This window comes from Podarcis tiliguerta (genome assembly GCF_965153285.1).
Source record: "Podarcis tiliguerta genome assembly, chromosome: 10".
In the NCBI taxonomy this organism is placed as follows: domain Eukaryota; kingdom Metazoa; phylum Chordata; class Lepidosauria; order Squamata; family Lacertidae; genus Podarcis; species Podarcis tiliguerta.
This window is the reverse complement of record NC_139543.1, coordinates 62,735,390-62,750,506: the sequence shown is the minus strand read 5'-3', so window position 1 is coordinate 62,750,506 and position 15,117 is coordinate 62,735,390. Positions and strand designations below refer to the sequence as shown.

The window sequence follows — 15,117 nt, the reverse complement described above, 5'->3', positions numbered from 1 at the left end:
GGGTTTTTTCCCCCCTTCCCCCCTTTTTCCCAAGCCCCTAAGCTGCTTAACAGCTGATCTAAGCCACTTATCAGCTGATCTAAGCCGCTAATAGCCTTTTAGCAGCTAATCCGCTAATCCCTTAAGCCTTTAATAGCCGCTAATAGCCTTTTAGCAGCTAAGCCGCTAATCCCTTAAGCCGCTAATAGCCGCTAAACCGCTAATAGTGCTAATAGCGCTAATCCGCTAATGGGCTTGCTTCGCAAGACGAAAAAAACCGCAAGACGAAGAGACTCGCGGAACGGATTCTTTTCGTCTTGCGAGGCACCATTAAAATGTCACACATTAAAAACTTCCCTGAACAGGGCTGCCTTCAGATGTCTTCTAAAAGTCTGGTAGTTGTTTTTCTCTTTGACATCTGGTGGGAAGGCGTTCCACAGGGCTGGCACCACTACCGAGAAGGCCCTCTGCCTGGTTCCCTGTAACTTGGCTTCTCGCAGTGAGGGAACCGCCAGAAGGCCCTTGGCGCTGGACCTAGATGGATTGTTGACCTGATCCAGCAGTCTCAAAGTTCTTAAGGACTTCTTGCGTGACAGAACTTCCTTTCCCTCTATCCCCCTCTCACACACACTCTGCTCCCTAATCCATTCTTGGTTTTCTCTCAGCCCTCCAGATGTGGGGGAACAGGGGTGTGCGGGGAGAAGAAAGGAAGTGCCATGCACAAGTTCTTACACCAATGGGACAATCATCGTATTGTCTCTTACCAATGCCTTGTTTCCTATCGAGATCTTGAAAAGACCAGATCAAGCTATTATTTGGGCATACAGTGGTACCTCAGGTTACATACGCTTCAGGTTACAGACTCCGCTAACCCAGAAATAGTGCTTCAGGTTAAGAACTTTGCTTCAGGATGAGAACAGAAATCGTGCTCCGGCGGCGCGGCAGCAGCGGGAGGCCCCATTCGCTAAAGTGGTGCTTCAGGTTAAGAACAGTTTCAGGTTAAGAACGGACCTCCGGAACGAATTAAGTACTTAACCTGAGGTACCACTGTATATGGGCACATGTCTCGAGTGAGGGTGGGAAATGATCTTTGTTCAGAACAACCTTCCAACATTTCGAAAGGAAATTAACATGTTCCCTTCCCTTCCGACAGCTCCCGTTGACGAGTTCTGGTCCAAGGGAAGGCATGACCTAAAAGCTGCCATTTCCTGTTTGACTGGACATAGACGAGACATCAGTTTTGCCACATAATCGATATTGTAGAGTCAGCCTTGAGAAGAGAAGATCACCAGATCAGCAGGACCTCTTGTTAGAGGAAACTCCAAGGGTGCTTTGCTCGGACTGAAAGACCTTTGAAAGGGCAGCACTCAGTCTGACTTGACATGGCCCATCGCAGAGTCCCAACTGCTGTAGCTGAACTTTGGGGGCAATTTTTTCATCGCCAGCTAAGCTTTGGGGCAAGTATCCCACAAGCCCCGTCGAAGGTACACATCTTTCAGTCTGTAACCTTTGTCGTATTCCGAAGACGCACCTCTTTGCCTTGACCTTTGACACCTGATATATAAAGACTTTTAGAAGCCACCCTATCCTCTTGACTGTTGCTGTTTTTAAGATTTTGTTTTAATTGGTGTAACCCACCCTGGGACCTTATGGTGAAGGGTAGATAAGAACTCTAACAAATTGGAAGAAATGCTTTTCAACCCATGATTATTGGTTGTTGAATGTCTGCAAGTTGTGTTGACGTGAAAATTGAGAGGATGAAAAGATGTGCTGGGTGCGAGGAAAGCGAGATGATTGAATGATTAGGACTACATTTTTATAGTTTGCAATTAATAATAATAATACTAGCAGCTATGGTGGCTCATTTACCAGAAGTAATGTATTAAGCGTTAACTCTGGAAGTATATACCGTACAGTGGTACCTCGGGTTACATAGGCTTCAGGTTACAGACTCCGCTAACTCAGAAATAGTGCTTCAGGTTAAGAACTTTGCTTCAGGATGAGAACAGAAATCGTGCTCCGGCAGCGCGGCAGCAGCAGGAGGCCCCATTAGCTAAAGTGGTGCTTCAGGTTAAGAACAGTTTCAGGTTAAGAACGTACCTCCAGAACGAATTAAGTACTTAACCCGAGGTACCACTGTACTTGATTCTGACCATACTAAGTCCCCTGGTGTATATTTTGAGGGCCGTGTTCCAAGTTATAGAGAACCAGGCAGAGGGCCTTCTCGGTAGTGGCACCCGCCCTGGGGAATGCCCTCCCACCAGATGTCATACAGAAAAACAACTACCAGACTTTTAGAAGACATCTGAAGGAAGCCCTGTTTAGGGAAGCTTTGAATGTTTAATAGACTATTGTATTTTAATATTGTGTTAGAAGCTGCCCAGAGTGGCTGGGGAAACCCAGCCAGATGGGCAGGGTATAAATAATAAATAATGATGATGATGATGATGATGATGATTTTATTAATTATATATCTAGTCCAGCATCGTGTTCTCACAGCAGCCGACCTGTGCCTGTGGAAAACCCACAAATAGAATTTGGACTGCTGTGGCTTCCAGAAATTGGTATTATCTATAAGCCCTAGTACCTCTTGGTACCGCCAAGATCATATAACACCAGTCCTGAAAGACCTACATTGACTCCCAGTACGTTTCCGAGCACAATTCAAACTACTGGTGCTGACCTTTAAAGCCCTAAATGGCCCTGGCCCAGTATACCTGAAAGAATAATTATTATTATTATTATTATTATTATTATTATTATTATTATTATTTATTATTATTTATTATTTCAGCAGTTAACCACTACAGTGGTACCTCTGGATACGAATGGGATCCGTTCCGGAGCCCCGTTCGCATCCAGAAGCAAACGTAACTAGCGACGGCACGTCTGCATATGCGCGTGTCATTTTTCGCCGCTTCTGCGTATGCCCGTGATGTCATTTTGAGCGTCTGCGCATGCACAAGCTGCGAAACCCGGAAGTAACACGCTCCGTTACTTCCAGGTTGCCACGGAGCGCAAGTCGAACGCGCTCAACCCGAAGTGCATTCAACCCGAGGTATGACTGTACAGGTGAACGACCAAACTTTGTGAGAGCTTCATTAGCAGGGATTGGATCTGAGCGTCACTCAGCAGTAGCGAATGTGATGCCTTCCGGATAGTTCAGGGATAGGGGACTTGTGGCCAGCAGGATATTTTGGGACTCTGACTCCCATCATCCTTGGCCATCAAGGCCAACGGTCAGGGATGATGGGATCTGTAGTCCAGCGAAATCTGGAGGATGCCACATTGGCTGCCCACAGTATAGTTAGAAGGAGATGTTTCACTGATTCTTGATTGTTGGAAGAGAGGATTGCAGTGTTCCTTGCAAAACGACAACCGCTCTGCTTAAAACCAGGCGCTCTTGACTAAGGTCATGATGGGGATAAATTGCTACCTTGTCGCAGGGTCACCTCCTTTTATCACAGAAGGAAAATTCCCATGTTATGGTCAATCATTTATACCTGCCTTGCCTGCGAGGGTCTTGATCCTTCGGCCAGAAGGGTGATGTCTTTGTTGCTGGGTATCGATGCTGATATATTCACATAGCATGGCAAGTGTATATATGTCAGATTTGTCCATCAGATTCGTTCATTTTGGGGTGACTTCCCCTCAAGCTTTGTAAACATCCTCCCACCCACCCACCCCATCTCCTGAAGACGTCAGTCGTTTCCATATCTTCCTGTCTGGGCTTGACAAGTGGTCCTTTTTTGAATGCTGTTCCCTGCCTCCGAAAGGGGAGGGCATCTCTGTACAGAAGACTTAAATAGGGATTCCTACATGATGAGCACATTGTACGTTGCATGGAAGGCATTCCACAGCTACCAAAGGCTTTGGCACATCAGGAGAGCTGAGCATGAAGGTAAGTGGGAACGGCAATCATTTCTTCTTGGTTTTGAGCTGATCTCCTTATAGCTGCTAAGAATGGCAAGGGATGCCATGCCCTATTCTCACAGTTCAAAATGCCAGAGCAATTGATCATGTATAGAAAACTCATAAATCTTCCGTAGCAGCACACAGTGATCTTAGGGCTGTGTTTAGAAACCCCAATGAAATGTGGAGATTCTCATCCCATCCCCCTTATAATTGCTTTTAGTGTCTGTGTGCCAATAGGATGGCTCCAATAATTCTTTCAATTGAATGTTGTCTGATTTGATTATAAAAATAAACTTCAGAAGACTTTGGGAGGAGGGGGGAAATGTAACAGGAGGTTAGATTCTTTCAGATCGCTGAAGTGTCGACGAAGTGAAGATGATTAGGATCGCAAAGTCCCGGTTCTTAAGGCTGCAGTCTTTTACCTGGAAGTAAGCACCACTTAACTTAATGGGTTTGACTTCTGAGTAGGCAGGTATAAGAAGCATGTCTCTCCCACTAAAATTAGTTAGACGTAAAATTTGGCTTTATTGTGTCCAGGAAGGGTATAATGTACAGGCACATGTAGATTTGGATATAGATGCGTGTGTAGAATTATACCTATATATTAGGTTGGTAATCCATTTACTGAAGTCTTAGTTGATCAATCCCATGATTTTCACTCAATTAAATATGCATGTTTTCAAATAACTAAAAGCCAGAGTTTGTTTTGGGGGTGATGCGTACACCCACACCTCATGGTAGGTATTCCCTGCTGTGGAAGAATTTTGAGATAGCCTCTGCCATCCATGATTTTTGTAGAACACTCTTCTCAATGTGATTTTTAAAATCTACTGTCCTATGAATGAGGGGCACCTTTGAAAGATGTCAAAGTTTCTTTGGCTGAGATTCTGTATAGTGGGTCTTTGCTGTCCAATCTATTATTATTATTATTAAAGCTGTGGCTGTGAAGGAAGAATTTCCCCCTAAAGTTTAAAACCACTTGACATCACCTGAAAATCTGCATTAATAACTGCATAATGAATTGGTCATGTGATAACAGGTGAATGACAGGTAGGCACCTTCAATGACTGGTCAAACTAGCCTGTGCAAGGTTGGCCAAACTCAGTTTGAAATATACATTTATGAACATGAGTCTGACCAAACTGCGGGAGGCAGTGGAAGACAGGAGTGTGTGGTGTGCTCTGGTCCATGGAGTCACGAAGAGTCAGACACGACTAAACGACTAAACAACAACAAGCCTCTTTGAACACAGTGGTACTTACTTCCAAGTAAACATCGATTGCATTGCATTGCTAATAAACTGTTTACACTGTTATTAACTCAAACCTATTGCAAACCCTTTTATCTAGACAAGCCTTCCCAAAGGAGTGATCTCATCCGTGCAATTTGGATCTGGGCAACTTGCTTGACTTATGTTTACAGATGTTATTAGAGCTGTCATAGAGGGAGGGAGACAAGAGTCGCACAACGATACTCACTCCGAGATACTCTAGGGAAGACAAGCTGCCATTTCTCCATCTCTCCAACCTCTGATATACCTTATGCTTGCAATCAGACTTCATTTCAATACTGGTTCATTTTACAAGTGCCACTTAACATTCATTCCTCACTTGCAAGGAATTGATGTTTTAGTGTGGTGGCACCAAATCTGCGGAACTCCATGCCTCTTGATAATAGGCAGGAACCTTCATTGTACTGTTTCTGGTGCCCGCAAAAAGCATTTTTGTTTAGAAACATGGGAACCAACTCCTAGGGGCTGAGGTCACCTCCTCCGGTAGACGATTTGAGGGTGCTGGGCTCCCCCCAAAGTCGATGCGCATTGCCATTCAAATGGTGTTTGTACTCCGTGTCTTGCTGTCGATCATGTGGGGCAGAGTTTATCTGTCCCCCCCCCCCATATTTTATTCACTTTGACACAAATCCCAATTTTTTTATCTGAAAAAGTTGGATGATATGTTACACCAGTCTTGGCTTGACTGTACTGGCTGCTGGTTGATTTCTAGGCTCAAGTCAAAGTGCTGTTTTAGACCTAAGGTAAAGGTAAAGGCGCTCATCTCACTTTACTGGCCAAGGGAGCCAGCGTACAGCTTCCGGGTCATGTGGCCAGCATAACTAAGCCGCTTCTGGCGAACCAGAGCAGCGCATGGAAACACTGTTTACCTTCCCGCCGGAGCGGTACCTATTTATCTACTTGCACTTTGACGTGCTTTCGAACTGCTAGGTTGGCAGGAGCAGGGACTGAGTAACAGGAGCTCACCCCATTGCGGGCATTCGAACCGCCAACCTTCTGATCGGCAAGCCCTAGGCTCTGTGGTTTAGACCACAGCACCACCCGCGTCCCTATAAAGCCTTAAATGGCCCAGGACCACAATAACTTAAGGACCACCTGTCCCCAAATGAACTGACCCAGACCCTGCAGTCATAATCTGAGGCCCTTCTTTGTATGTCTCCTCCACGTGAGGTCTGGAGGGAGAAAGGGCCTTTTCTGTGGTGGCTCCTTGTTTGCGAGACGCTCTCCCCAGGGAGGCTCACCTGGCGCCATCATTACGTCTCTTTAGGGCGAAGACATTTCTCTTCAACCAGGCTGACAAATATTCCATGGCCTTTTAAATGTGTCTCGACCTGGGGGGGCATTATCGAGTTGTTTTCCTTTTGCTTTATGCTGTATTTTGTGTTTTCCTTTTGTATCATTCTGTTGCAAACCGCCCTGCGGTCTTTGAATAGCGGGTGGTATGCAAATTTAATAAATAAAAAATAAACTCAATAAAATAACAAACAAATAACGCCACCATGTCCTCTTGGCCTCTTTTGCCCGCTCCAGGGACTCCACCGGGGGACGGCCACTGCCCTGGCCTTGCTGCTCTCTGCTTGTTTCATCACTTTTTCCAGGACTGCTCCTCAGGTAAAGGCAGCTCTGGGTTTGTATTGGCTCAGTTGTACAGAGTGAAACGTAGGCAGGTGCCCACAGTTCACTGCGCATGATCTAAGGGGAAGAACCCTTTTCAGTCTGAGGCCCACATTCTGGATGCAGTACACTGTTGGGGAGATGGGGGCATCAGGCAGGCCCCCAGCTGGCTCCAGCCGCCGGCCGGCAGCCGGCCGATCACCGGTCTCCCTTGGAACAGCAGCAATCAGTGACATGAGCCTCAGATACGTTTAGAGTCCCGTGCACGCTCTATCAGCAGAGTGCGTAAATCTCCCCACAGCAGAAGAGGCGGACAGAGAAATGTGTAAGCATAATGTACAGTGTTTTATTCAGCATAGTTGAGGAACAAAGGAAAACATGTCTGCTTCCCTTCGTCTCCAGCAAAACAGCCATAATGCAAAAGCAATATACAAACGGATGTTCCCAGCAAGCGCTGGAAGTAAACAGGCATGTGACACACAACAGTCATGCCTGTGCCTTTTTAAGGTGGAACGGAACTATATCCTAACATGTGTGTAATAATAATAATAATAATAATAATAATAATAATAATAATAATAATCCCTCCCCTTACCACCCCTTTCTTCTTTTGTTCCAAAGGATCACTTCCAAAGAAGAAACTGGACTCCACAAGCAATGCTCTATTTAAAGGGCGCACGTAAGTCTTGATTCCAATTTATCCTCCTGGGAAGGAGTTTGTTTGGAGTGAGTCCTTTTTCCCTAGGAATCCTATTTGTGTGTGTGTGTGTGTGTGTGTGTGTGTGTGGAGAAAGGGAGTGTTTCTATTTCTCCATAATAATAGTGTTTGTGGAAGGGGCGTTATTAGTTTGTTTTCGTTTCTTTGTGTTCTCATTCTGCGTTCTTACGTTGTGAACTGGGATCTTTGGATTAAGAGCAGTATACACCTTTAATAATAATTCTTTTTGTGGGTCCAATACACTGGACCAACTTCAATGGGATGGATCAGGCAATTGGGAACAACAGATAGGCTTGGCTCTCTAGAGAGTGGGGTGGGGTGCTGGCTAAGGGCCGAGGTGCTCTCAGGGGTCCACAGACCCACTGGCCATCTTGACCCTCCAGGACTGGGGTATTGCAGCTGAAGGAATCCTGTTTGTTGCTTCTGCCACAAGGGCCTCTCCTCTGCCTTTCTCTAGGGCCTCAGTGGTTCCTAATAATAATAATAATAATTAATTTATTATTCATACCCCGCCCTTGTGGCTGGGTTTCCCCAGCCACTCTGGGCAGCTTCCAACCAAATATTAAAAACAATACAGCATCACACATTAAAATCTTCCCCAAACAGTTGTCTTTTAAAAGTAAAATAGTTGTTTATTGCCTTGACATCTGCTGGACAGGCACCACTACCAAGAAGGCCCACTGCCTGGTTCCCTGTAACCTCACTTTTCGCAGCGAGGGAACCAACAGAAGGCCCTCGGTGCTGGACCTCAGTGTCCAGGCTGAATGATGGGGGTGGAAACGCTTCTTCAGGTATACAGGACTGAGGCCATTTAGGACTTTAAAGGTCAGCACCAGCAGTTTGAATTGTGCTCAGAAATGTACTGGGAGCCAATGACGATCTTTCAGGACCGATGTTATATGGTCTTGGCAGCCACTCCCAGTCACCAGTCTAGCTGCTGCATACTGGATTAATTGCAGTTTCCGAGTCACCTTCAAAGGTAGCCCCACACAGAGCGCATTGTAGCAGTCCAAGCGGGAGATAAATAGAGCATGCACCACTCTGGCAAGACAGTCTGTTGGCAGCTGCTCCACCTCACCTGGAGTTACTTCATACCATTGAATTCCACCACGTCAAACACATCTCTTCTAAAATGTGCAAAGATTCCTGCACGCAGTTGTGTTTTCATGCACTCCACTGCGACATCCTTGCTAGGGTCTTTGGAGTATTGTCAGGGACTGTGCTGAGGAGAGCTGCACTGAGGAGGAATGGTGGGATCCTGATCAGGATCCCGAATCTTCCCAGGAGCAGGGAAGTAATATAGATTTGGAATAGTGGTTTGCAGAGGGACATAGTTAAGAAGGCAGAAGCTAGGAAGTACTGGGTGGGGAACAGCTAGGAGGAGGAGAACTGGGAGAGAGAGATAGTTAACAGACTCACTGTCACTGGAAAGCATCCATCCACTGAGCCCAAGGTCAAGGAGAGCAGATAAGGTGGCAGCACAGAAAGTACAGTGGTTGCAAGATCAGGTTACAAGACATGGTAGTGACATGGATGACTAGGTGAGTGAAGCCCTTAATTGGGAGCACTGCCATTCCTGGGAATGGATTCTTTGTTCTCTCACTGAGATCTTTTAAATTTCTACCTGGTAAGAGACTTCTTTCGCTTTGTTCTGCTTATCTATGGCCGAGGGTGGGGTGGGGGAGAATCCTGACAAGCTAGTATCCAGCATTGGCGTTGGAAGTCTAGCAGCCCAGGAAGTAAATTGTATTGAATTCAATGAGGTTTACTCCCAGATAACAGAGGTTAGCAGGATGTCACAGCCTTCCAAAATCTTTTGAATCCCTTGCTTTACAAAGTTATGATACTTTTTTTGAGCTCCTTTGCTTAGTGCCAGTCACCTCTCCTAAAACAAAGAATCTCTTAACAATGTGATTTTCTCCCAAACCTCCCCAAAGATTACCCCCCGCCCCACTTTCCCCTACCTCTTACTCCCCACCTCCCAAACTCTTTGACACTGCAGGAGACTCTTGGGGGCTCTCAGTTCTGGTGCATTTATTTGCAGGTCTCTTCTGTGAGATGTAGATGCAACAATAGGGCATTCGTGATGGATTCAGACACACTGTTCTGCTTATTGTCCTGAGATTGTTCCCTAACAGTGACCACATTATGACACTCTGGAGGGGTTCCCTTGCGACGTAATGGAACAGCAACAGCCTTAGAACATTTGTGGTATTAAAAATGACAGGATTCCATCGGGAGGTTATGGGCCATGCGCTGATTGGAAATGAAGCAGGATGTCTGGCCCAAAACATTTGTAGGCACCAACAGAATTCTGGCTCAGGGCTTCTTTTCAGCCGGAATTCAGGTGGGTGTTATTGCTATTATAAGAACCAGGGAGGCGTTCATGGTGAGTTCTGGTACCTTTTTTTGCTAGAAAATTAGCTCTGTGTATAAAGGTAAAGGTAAAGGGACCCCTGACCGTTAAGTCCAGTCATGGACGACTCTGGGGTTGCGCGCTCATCTCGCTCTATAGGCTGAGGGAGCCGGTGCTTGTCCACAGACAGCTTCCAGGTCATGTGGCCAGCATGACTAAGCCGCTTCTGGCGAAGCAGAGCAGCGCACGGAAACGACGTTTACCTTCCCGCCGGAGCGGTACCTATTTATCTACTTGCACTTTCACGTGCTTTCAAACTGCTAGGTGGGCAGGAGCTGGGACCGAACAACAGGAGCTCACCCCGTCGCGGAGATTCAAACCGCCGACCTTCTGATTGGCAAGCCCTAGGCTTTGTGGTTTAGACCACAGCGCCATCCACGTCCCTGTTAGCCCTGTGTATAGCCAGCCCAATACCATCCTGGATGCACAATAAAGAGAATAGCTTTGGAAAGAGCCCCAGGACTGCAAATGTTGCCCAAGAATTACCACCTGCTATTTCAGCTTATTGTCTTTGCATTTCAGAAGGCCGTCGGTTCATCTCAGAGGAGAGCCAGAGGAAGGATCTGTATGACAGGCTGCAGCTAGGTAAGCAAGGCTGTGTGTGAAGGACACTGAAATTGGAGACCACCACCACTTTTAGAAAAGATGTAAGTGCCTCTGCCTAGTAAAAATGGATCCTAATGTGTATTGAAAATACGTTTGTCTTTGCAGAAACACGGAGCCAAAACACAAACCCTCTGACCCTTCCGGAAGCTGTGGCGTTGTTTCTGTCCTCCTTGCAAAAAGCGCATGAGGAAGGTAACATCTCATTTCGCTCCAGGAGTTCCTTTTGCAGATTATTGCTAATCGAGACCAACTTGCTGCTCCTTTGTCATTTGCAAGGCCCATTTCTTGTGCAGTTCCTTCACTGCGATCCATTGGGTTTTATTACTGCTGTAGCCATAAAATGCATGTGTGCCCATTGTCATGAGATTAAAAACCACCCAGTGATATGTGTGAGTCGGAAAATGTAAACAGCCATTTGTCTCTTGGATAATGTCCCAAGACAGCTTTTAAAAACATATATGCTAAGGACACAACTCAGTACTCCATTAAAGGTAAAGATAAAGGGACCCCTGACCATTAGGTCCAGTCGTGGCTGACTCTGGGGTTATGGTGCTCATCTCGCTTTATTGGCCGAGGGAGCCGGCGTACAGCTTCCAGGTCATGTGGCCAGCATGACTAAGCCGCTTCCGGCGAACCAGAGCACCACACGGAAATGCAGTTCACCTTCCCGCCGGAGCGGTACCTATTTATCTACTTGCACTCTGACATGCTTTCAAACTGCTAGGTTGGCAGGAGCTGGGACCGAACAACGGGAGCTCACCCTGTCACGGGGATTCGAGCTGCCGATCTTCTGATCGGCAAATCCTAGGCTCTGTGGTTTAACCCACAGTGCCACCCGTGTCCCTAAGTACTCCATTATCGTCTGGTAAATGCCAATGAAATCAATGTAGAATGGCTGCCAGTCAGTGCTGACGTTGCTGACTCCATCTAAGGAGTCTCATGTTTCTATTTGGGAAAGACCAAAATTCAGTAGAAGAGCATCTGATTGATTTCATGTAATACACAATTTATTTTGATCCCATTATGGCTTTAGATACTTATTAGGTCCATAAATTACCATATAGCATATATTCAACACAAAAAACCAGCGGCAATTTGTTGTTGACAAAGGACAGCTGGACATATAAAGGGCCCCATTACCTTCAGTAGCTTAGGGCCTCATCAAACCTAAATCCGGCCCTGCACAGAGGCATGCATTTTCAAAAATACTAAAAGTCAGTACTAGGCCATCCTGCAGAGCTCTCCTGAACACTACCACTGTTTGTGCCAGTGTGGTGTAGTGGTTAAGAGCGGTGGACTCGTAATCTGGTGAACCGGGTTCGCTTCCCTGCTCCTCCACATGCAGCTGCTGGGTGACCTTGGGCTAGTCACGCTTCTTTGAAGTCTCTCAGCCCCACTCACCTCACAGAGTGTTTGTTGTGGGGGAGGAAGGGAAAGGAGATTGTTAGCCGCTTTGAGACTCCTTAAAGGGAGTGAAAGGCGGGATATCAAATCCAAACTCTTCTCTTCTTCTTCTTCTTCTTGTTCTAGCAGGTGAAGAGGATGCTGAGGAGAAGCCTGGCTACGTTGCTGACGGGCTGCTGAACTGGTGAAAGGTGCTCGAGCTTAGATGAAAACGTCCTATTGCATGTACTTAAAAAAAAGAAAATATCTTCCATAGAAGAAGAAGAAAACTCAACTTTTCCCATTCATCTCGTCCGCCTGCCTGGCCTCAGCTGCCCTCTGAATCGCCCTGTGGCATAAATGCTAAACAATTAAAGGGCAGTTTCCAGCTTAGAAACCTATTTTTTACATGCATTTGTTATTATAATGTTCAGCTCATACTATATATATCATGGGCCTTCTGTATGCGTCATGTATTTCCTCCCCTATCCGCCCCCACTCTTTGGTTTCGCAAATATCTGAAGGATAAAAACTGAAAATGACTTGGTCACACGTGTCTAGGTAAGTAAGACACGGAAATGGAAGTGATGAAAGCTGGATATTTGTAACAAAATAGTATTTCATCCCTAGGGGTCAGTTGCCTAGTTAGCTCTTATTTCCTCTCCAGTAGTTGCCAATTTTGGATGGCGCAGGCTTGTGTCTACACAACATGTGTAGGCTTGGTTTATACAAATTCAATTGCCATGGCGTCTCCCAAAGAATGGTGGGAAGTGTGGTTTGGTGTGTGCGCTAAGCGTTCTCCGTTAGAGATCCCTTGCCCGCCTTATAAAACTACAGTTCCCAAGGTTCTCTGGGCTGAGAGAATGACTGTTAAACCAAATAAAGCCCTCAAGTGTATGAATATGTGTGTTTGTGTCTCTGTGTGTAGACACACACACACACACACCCCACCACAGCATTGACCTTACAGGGTGTATATCTGTGCTGTGGATTCTGGAGTAGGTAAGCAAAAACGAGTCCTTTTTCACACCAATGCATAATCGGCTTGTGGAACTCATGGCCACAAGAGCCCCCTGCAAATGCTCCCCCATGAATTCAATGAAGGTATCAAGATCTTACCTGCTAAACATGTTCCCCTCCCTGCCCCAGTAGCTGCACATCGAGTGGTAATGTGAAGGGATCTTATGCGCCTACAGATCTATGTGAGGAGAACGTGGGAGGCACTGAGTGGATTCAGATAACTCTAACACATGAGGAAGTGGTCAAGCGGTTTCCCTTCTTGTCCATCCTTGCAGGTTATGGGTTTGGCAAAGAGTTCAGAGACTTTTAAAATATTTTGGATGCCTGTCCACATCAGTGCACACTCCCTCCCTTCCTTGCTGACTTTAAGTCTCATCCACTTGCTGTGGAATACAATGCATTGAAACTGGTGTTTAGCCTGTAATTGTTCCGCACGATTCATGCTTCCTCCATATTTCTGGGTTTCTGTTTTGCATTTTGTTACTCCTCAGTTCAGTAAGCTTTTCAGCGCTATTACGGAATACATCCATTCCAGCTAAACTGTAACCTACTCCTTCAGACCGGGGTGGGGGGAGAATCAATATCGCGCCTACCGGTATTTATGATTATTATTGCATCTGTACTGAAGAATCATTTAATAAAAATTTGGAAACAACTTCACCTGTTCCTTTGGCCTCAAACTTCGCCCTAACCGGAAGCCTAAGACAAAGCAATTAAAAAGCTAAAAGCATAAGCTCAGATTAAGCATCATTTAATAATACTTCTAATGGCGAAACCAGATGAATGCATGCTTAATAAACAGAGGGTGGATCTACACACGGAGGGGGGGGACACTATAAATAAGTCAGAAATTAAATTCTTATAACAAAAAAAAAATTGCTATGGAAAATTGCTTAGAATTTTTCTTTGCTCTCTGGCGCCATCTGGAGTTGCAGGTTTGTAATGCATTCATCAAAACGCTCTTTCTTGACAAATGTAGCTGGGTCCACAATCTCACTAGTTCAGCTATAAAATGGAGGTGGGGTAACTTTCTAGAGGTAAGAGAGAATGCAGAGACAAGTGAAAATTGCCCACCCCCAATTCCACCATCTTAAGAACCTATGAAGAGCTTGCTAGATCATGTCAATGTCCAGCATCCTGTTCTCACAGTGACCAATCAGATCTGAGCACAAGAGCCCTCTCCCTTCCAGCAACTGGGATCCAGAAGCCTTTGAATTACTGCAGGCCTCCTCAACCTTAGCCCTCCAGATGTTTTGAGACTACAATTTCCATCATCCCTGACCACTGGTCCTGCTAGCTAGGGATCATGGGCGTTGTAGGCCAAAAGCATCTGGAGGGCCAAGGTTGAAGAAGCCTGAATTACTGCCTCCAACCATGACTAGTAGCCATTGATAGGGATGGGGGGGGGGGGCAATTCATTTGGTTCACATTTTATTGTGAACCTAACACATTTCATCCTAACACATTTCTAGACAGCATCTTAAAAAGCAGAGACATCACCTTGCCAACAAAGGTCCGTATAGTTAAAGCCATGGTTTTCCCAGTAGTGATGTATGGAAGTGAGAGCTGGACCATAAAGAAGGCTGATCGCCGAAGAATGGATGCTTTTGAATTATGGTGCTGGAGGAGACTCTTGAGAGTCCCATGGACTGTAAGAAGATCAAACGCATCCATTCTTAAGGAAATCAGCCCTGAGTGCTCACTGGAAGGACAGATCCTGAAGCTGAGGCTCCAATACTTTGGCCACCTCATGAGAAGAGAAGACTCCCTGGAAAAGACCCTGATGTTGGGAAAGATGGAGGGCACAGAGGACGAGATGGTTGGACAGTGTTCTCGAAACTACAAACTGGAGTCTGACCAAACTGCGGGAGGCAGTGGAAGACAGAAATGCCTGGCGTGCTCGGGTCCATGGGGTCACGAAGAGTCGGACATGACTAATGACTAAACAACAACAACACATTTCATGCTTCCCGAACCAAACAGAAAGCTGAAATGCAACCATCCATTGAGATTCACATGTATTTGAATTTTGCAATGCAGTTCTTCAACCCAAAAATAACCACACAAAATAATAATAATACTAATAAAAACCTCGGAACAGAAATAATTATACTCATTAAGATAATGTACAAAAATGCATTCTGGTAGGGGGAAATAATGCTTGCAGAAATATGT

At 45.7% G+C, this 15,117-nt stretch overlaps 1 protein-coding gene across 2 annotated transcripts; it reads left to right on the top strand.

Moving 5' to 3' along the window:
- Window positions 1-3,752: 3,752 nt before the first annotated feature.
- Window positions 3,753-12,924, top strand: SPX (spexin hormone). 2 transcript variants are annotated; one of them, XM_083402546.1, is made up of 6 exons: window positions 3,753-3,880; window positions 6,716-6,796; window positions 7,421-7,478; window positions 10,456-10,518; window positions 10,645-10,731; window positions 12,073-12,924. In XM_083402546.1, exons 1-6 carry the CDS (start codon window positions 3,875-3,877, stop codon window positions 12,129-12,131), a joined length of 354 nt encoding a protein of 117 aa, XP_083258672.1. In that variant the 5' UTR covers window positions 3,753-3,874; the 3' UTR covers window positions 12,132-12,924. The 2 variants fall into 2 exon arrangements, with proteins under 2 accessions (XP_083258672.1, XP_083258671.1); XM_083402545.1 differs by having other exon boundaries at window positions 12,070-12,924.
- Window positions 12,925-15,117: the final 2,193 nt, after the last annotated feature.

Bases quoted from the DNA above. Each gene is read 5' to 3' on its own strand.
- SPX (XM_083402545.1), top strand. The intron at 10,519-10,644 runs GTAAGCAAGGCT...TTGTCTTTGCAG, and splicing joins GTATGACAGGCTGCAGCTAG to AAACACGGAGCCAAAACACA. The intron at 10,732-12,069 runs GTAACATCTCAT...TTCTTGTTCTAG, and splicing joins GCAAAAAGCGCATGAGGAAG to CAGGTGAAGAGGATGCTGAG.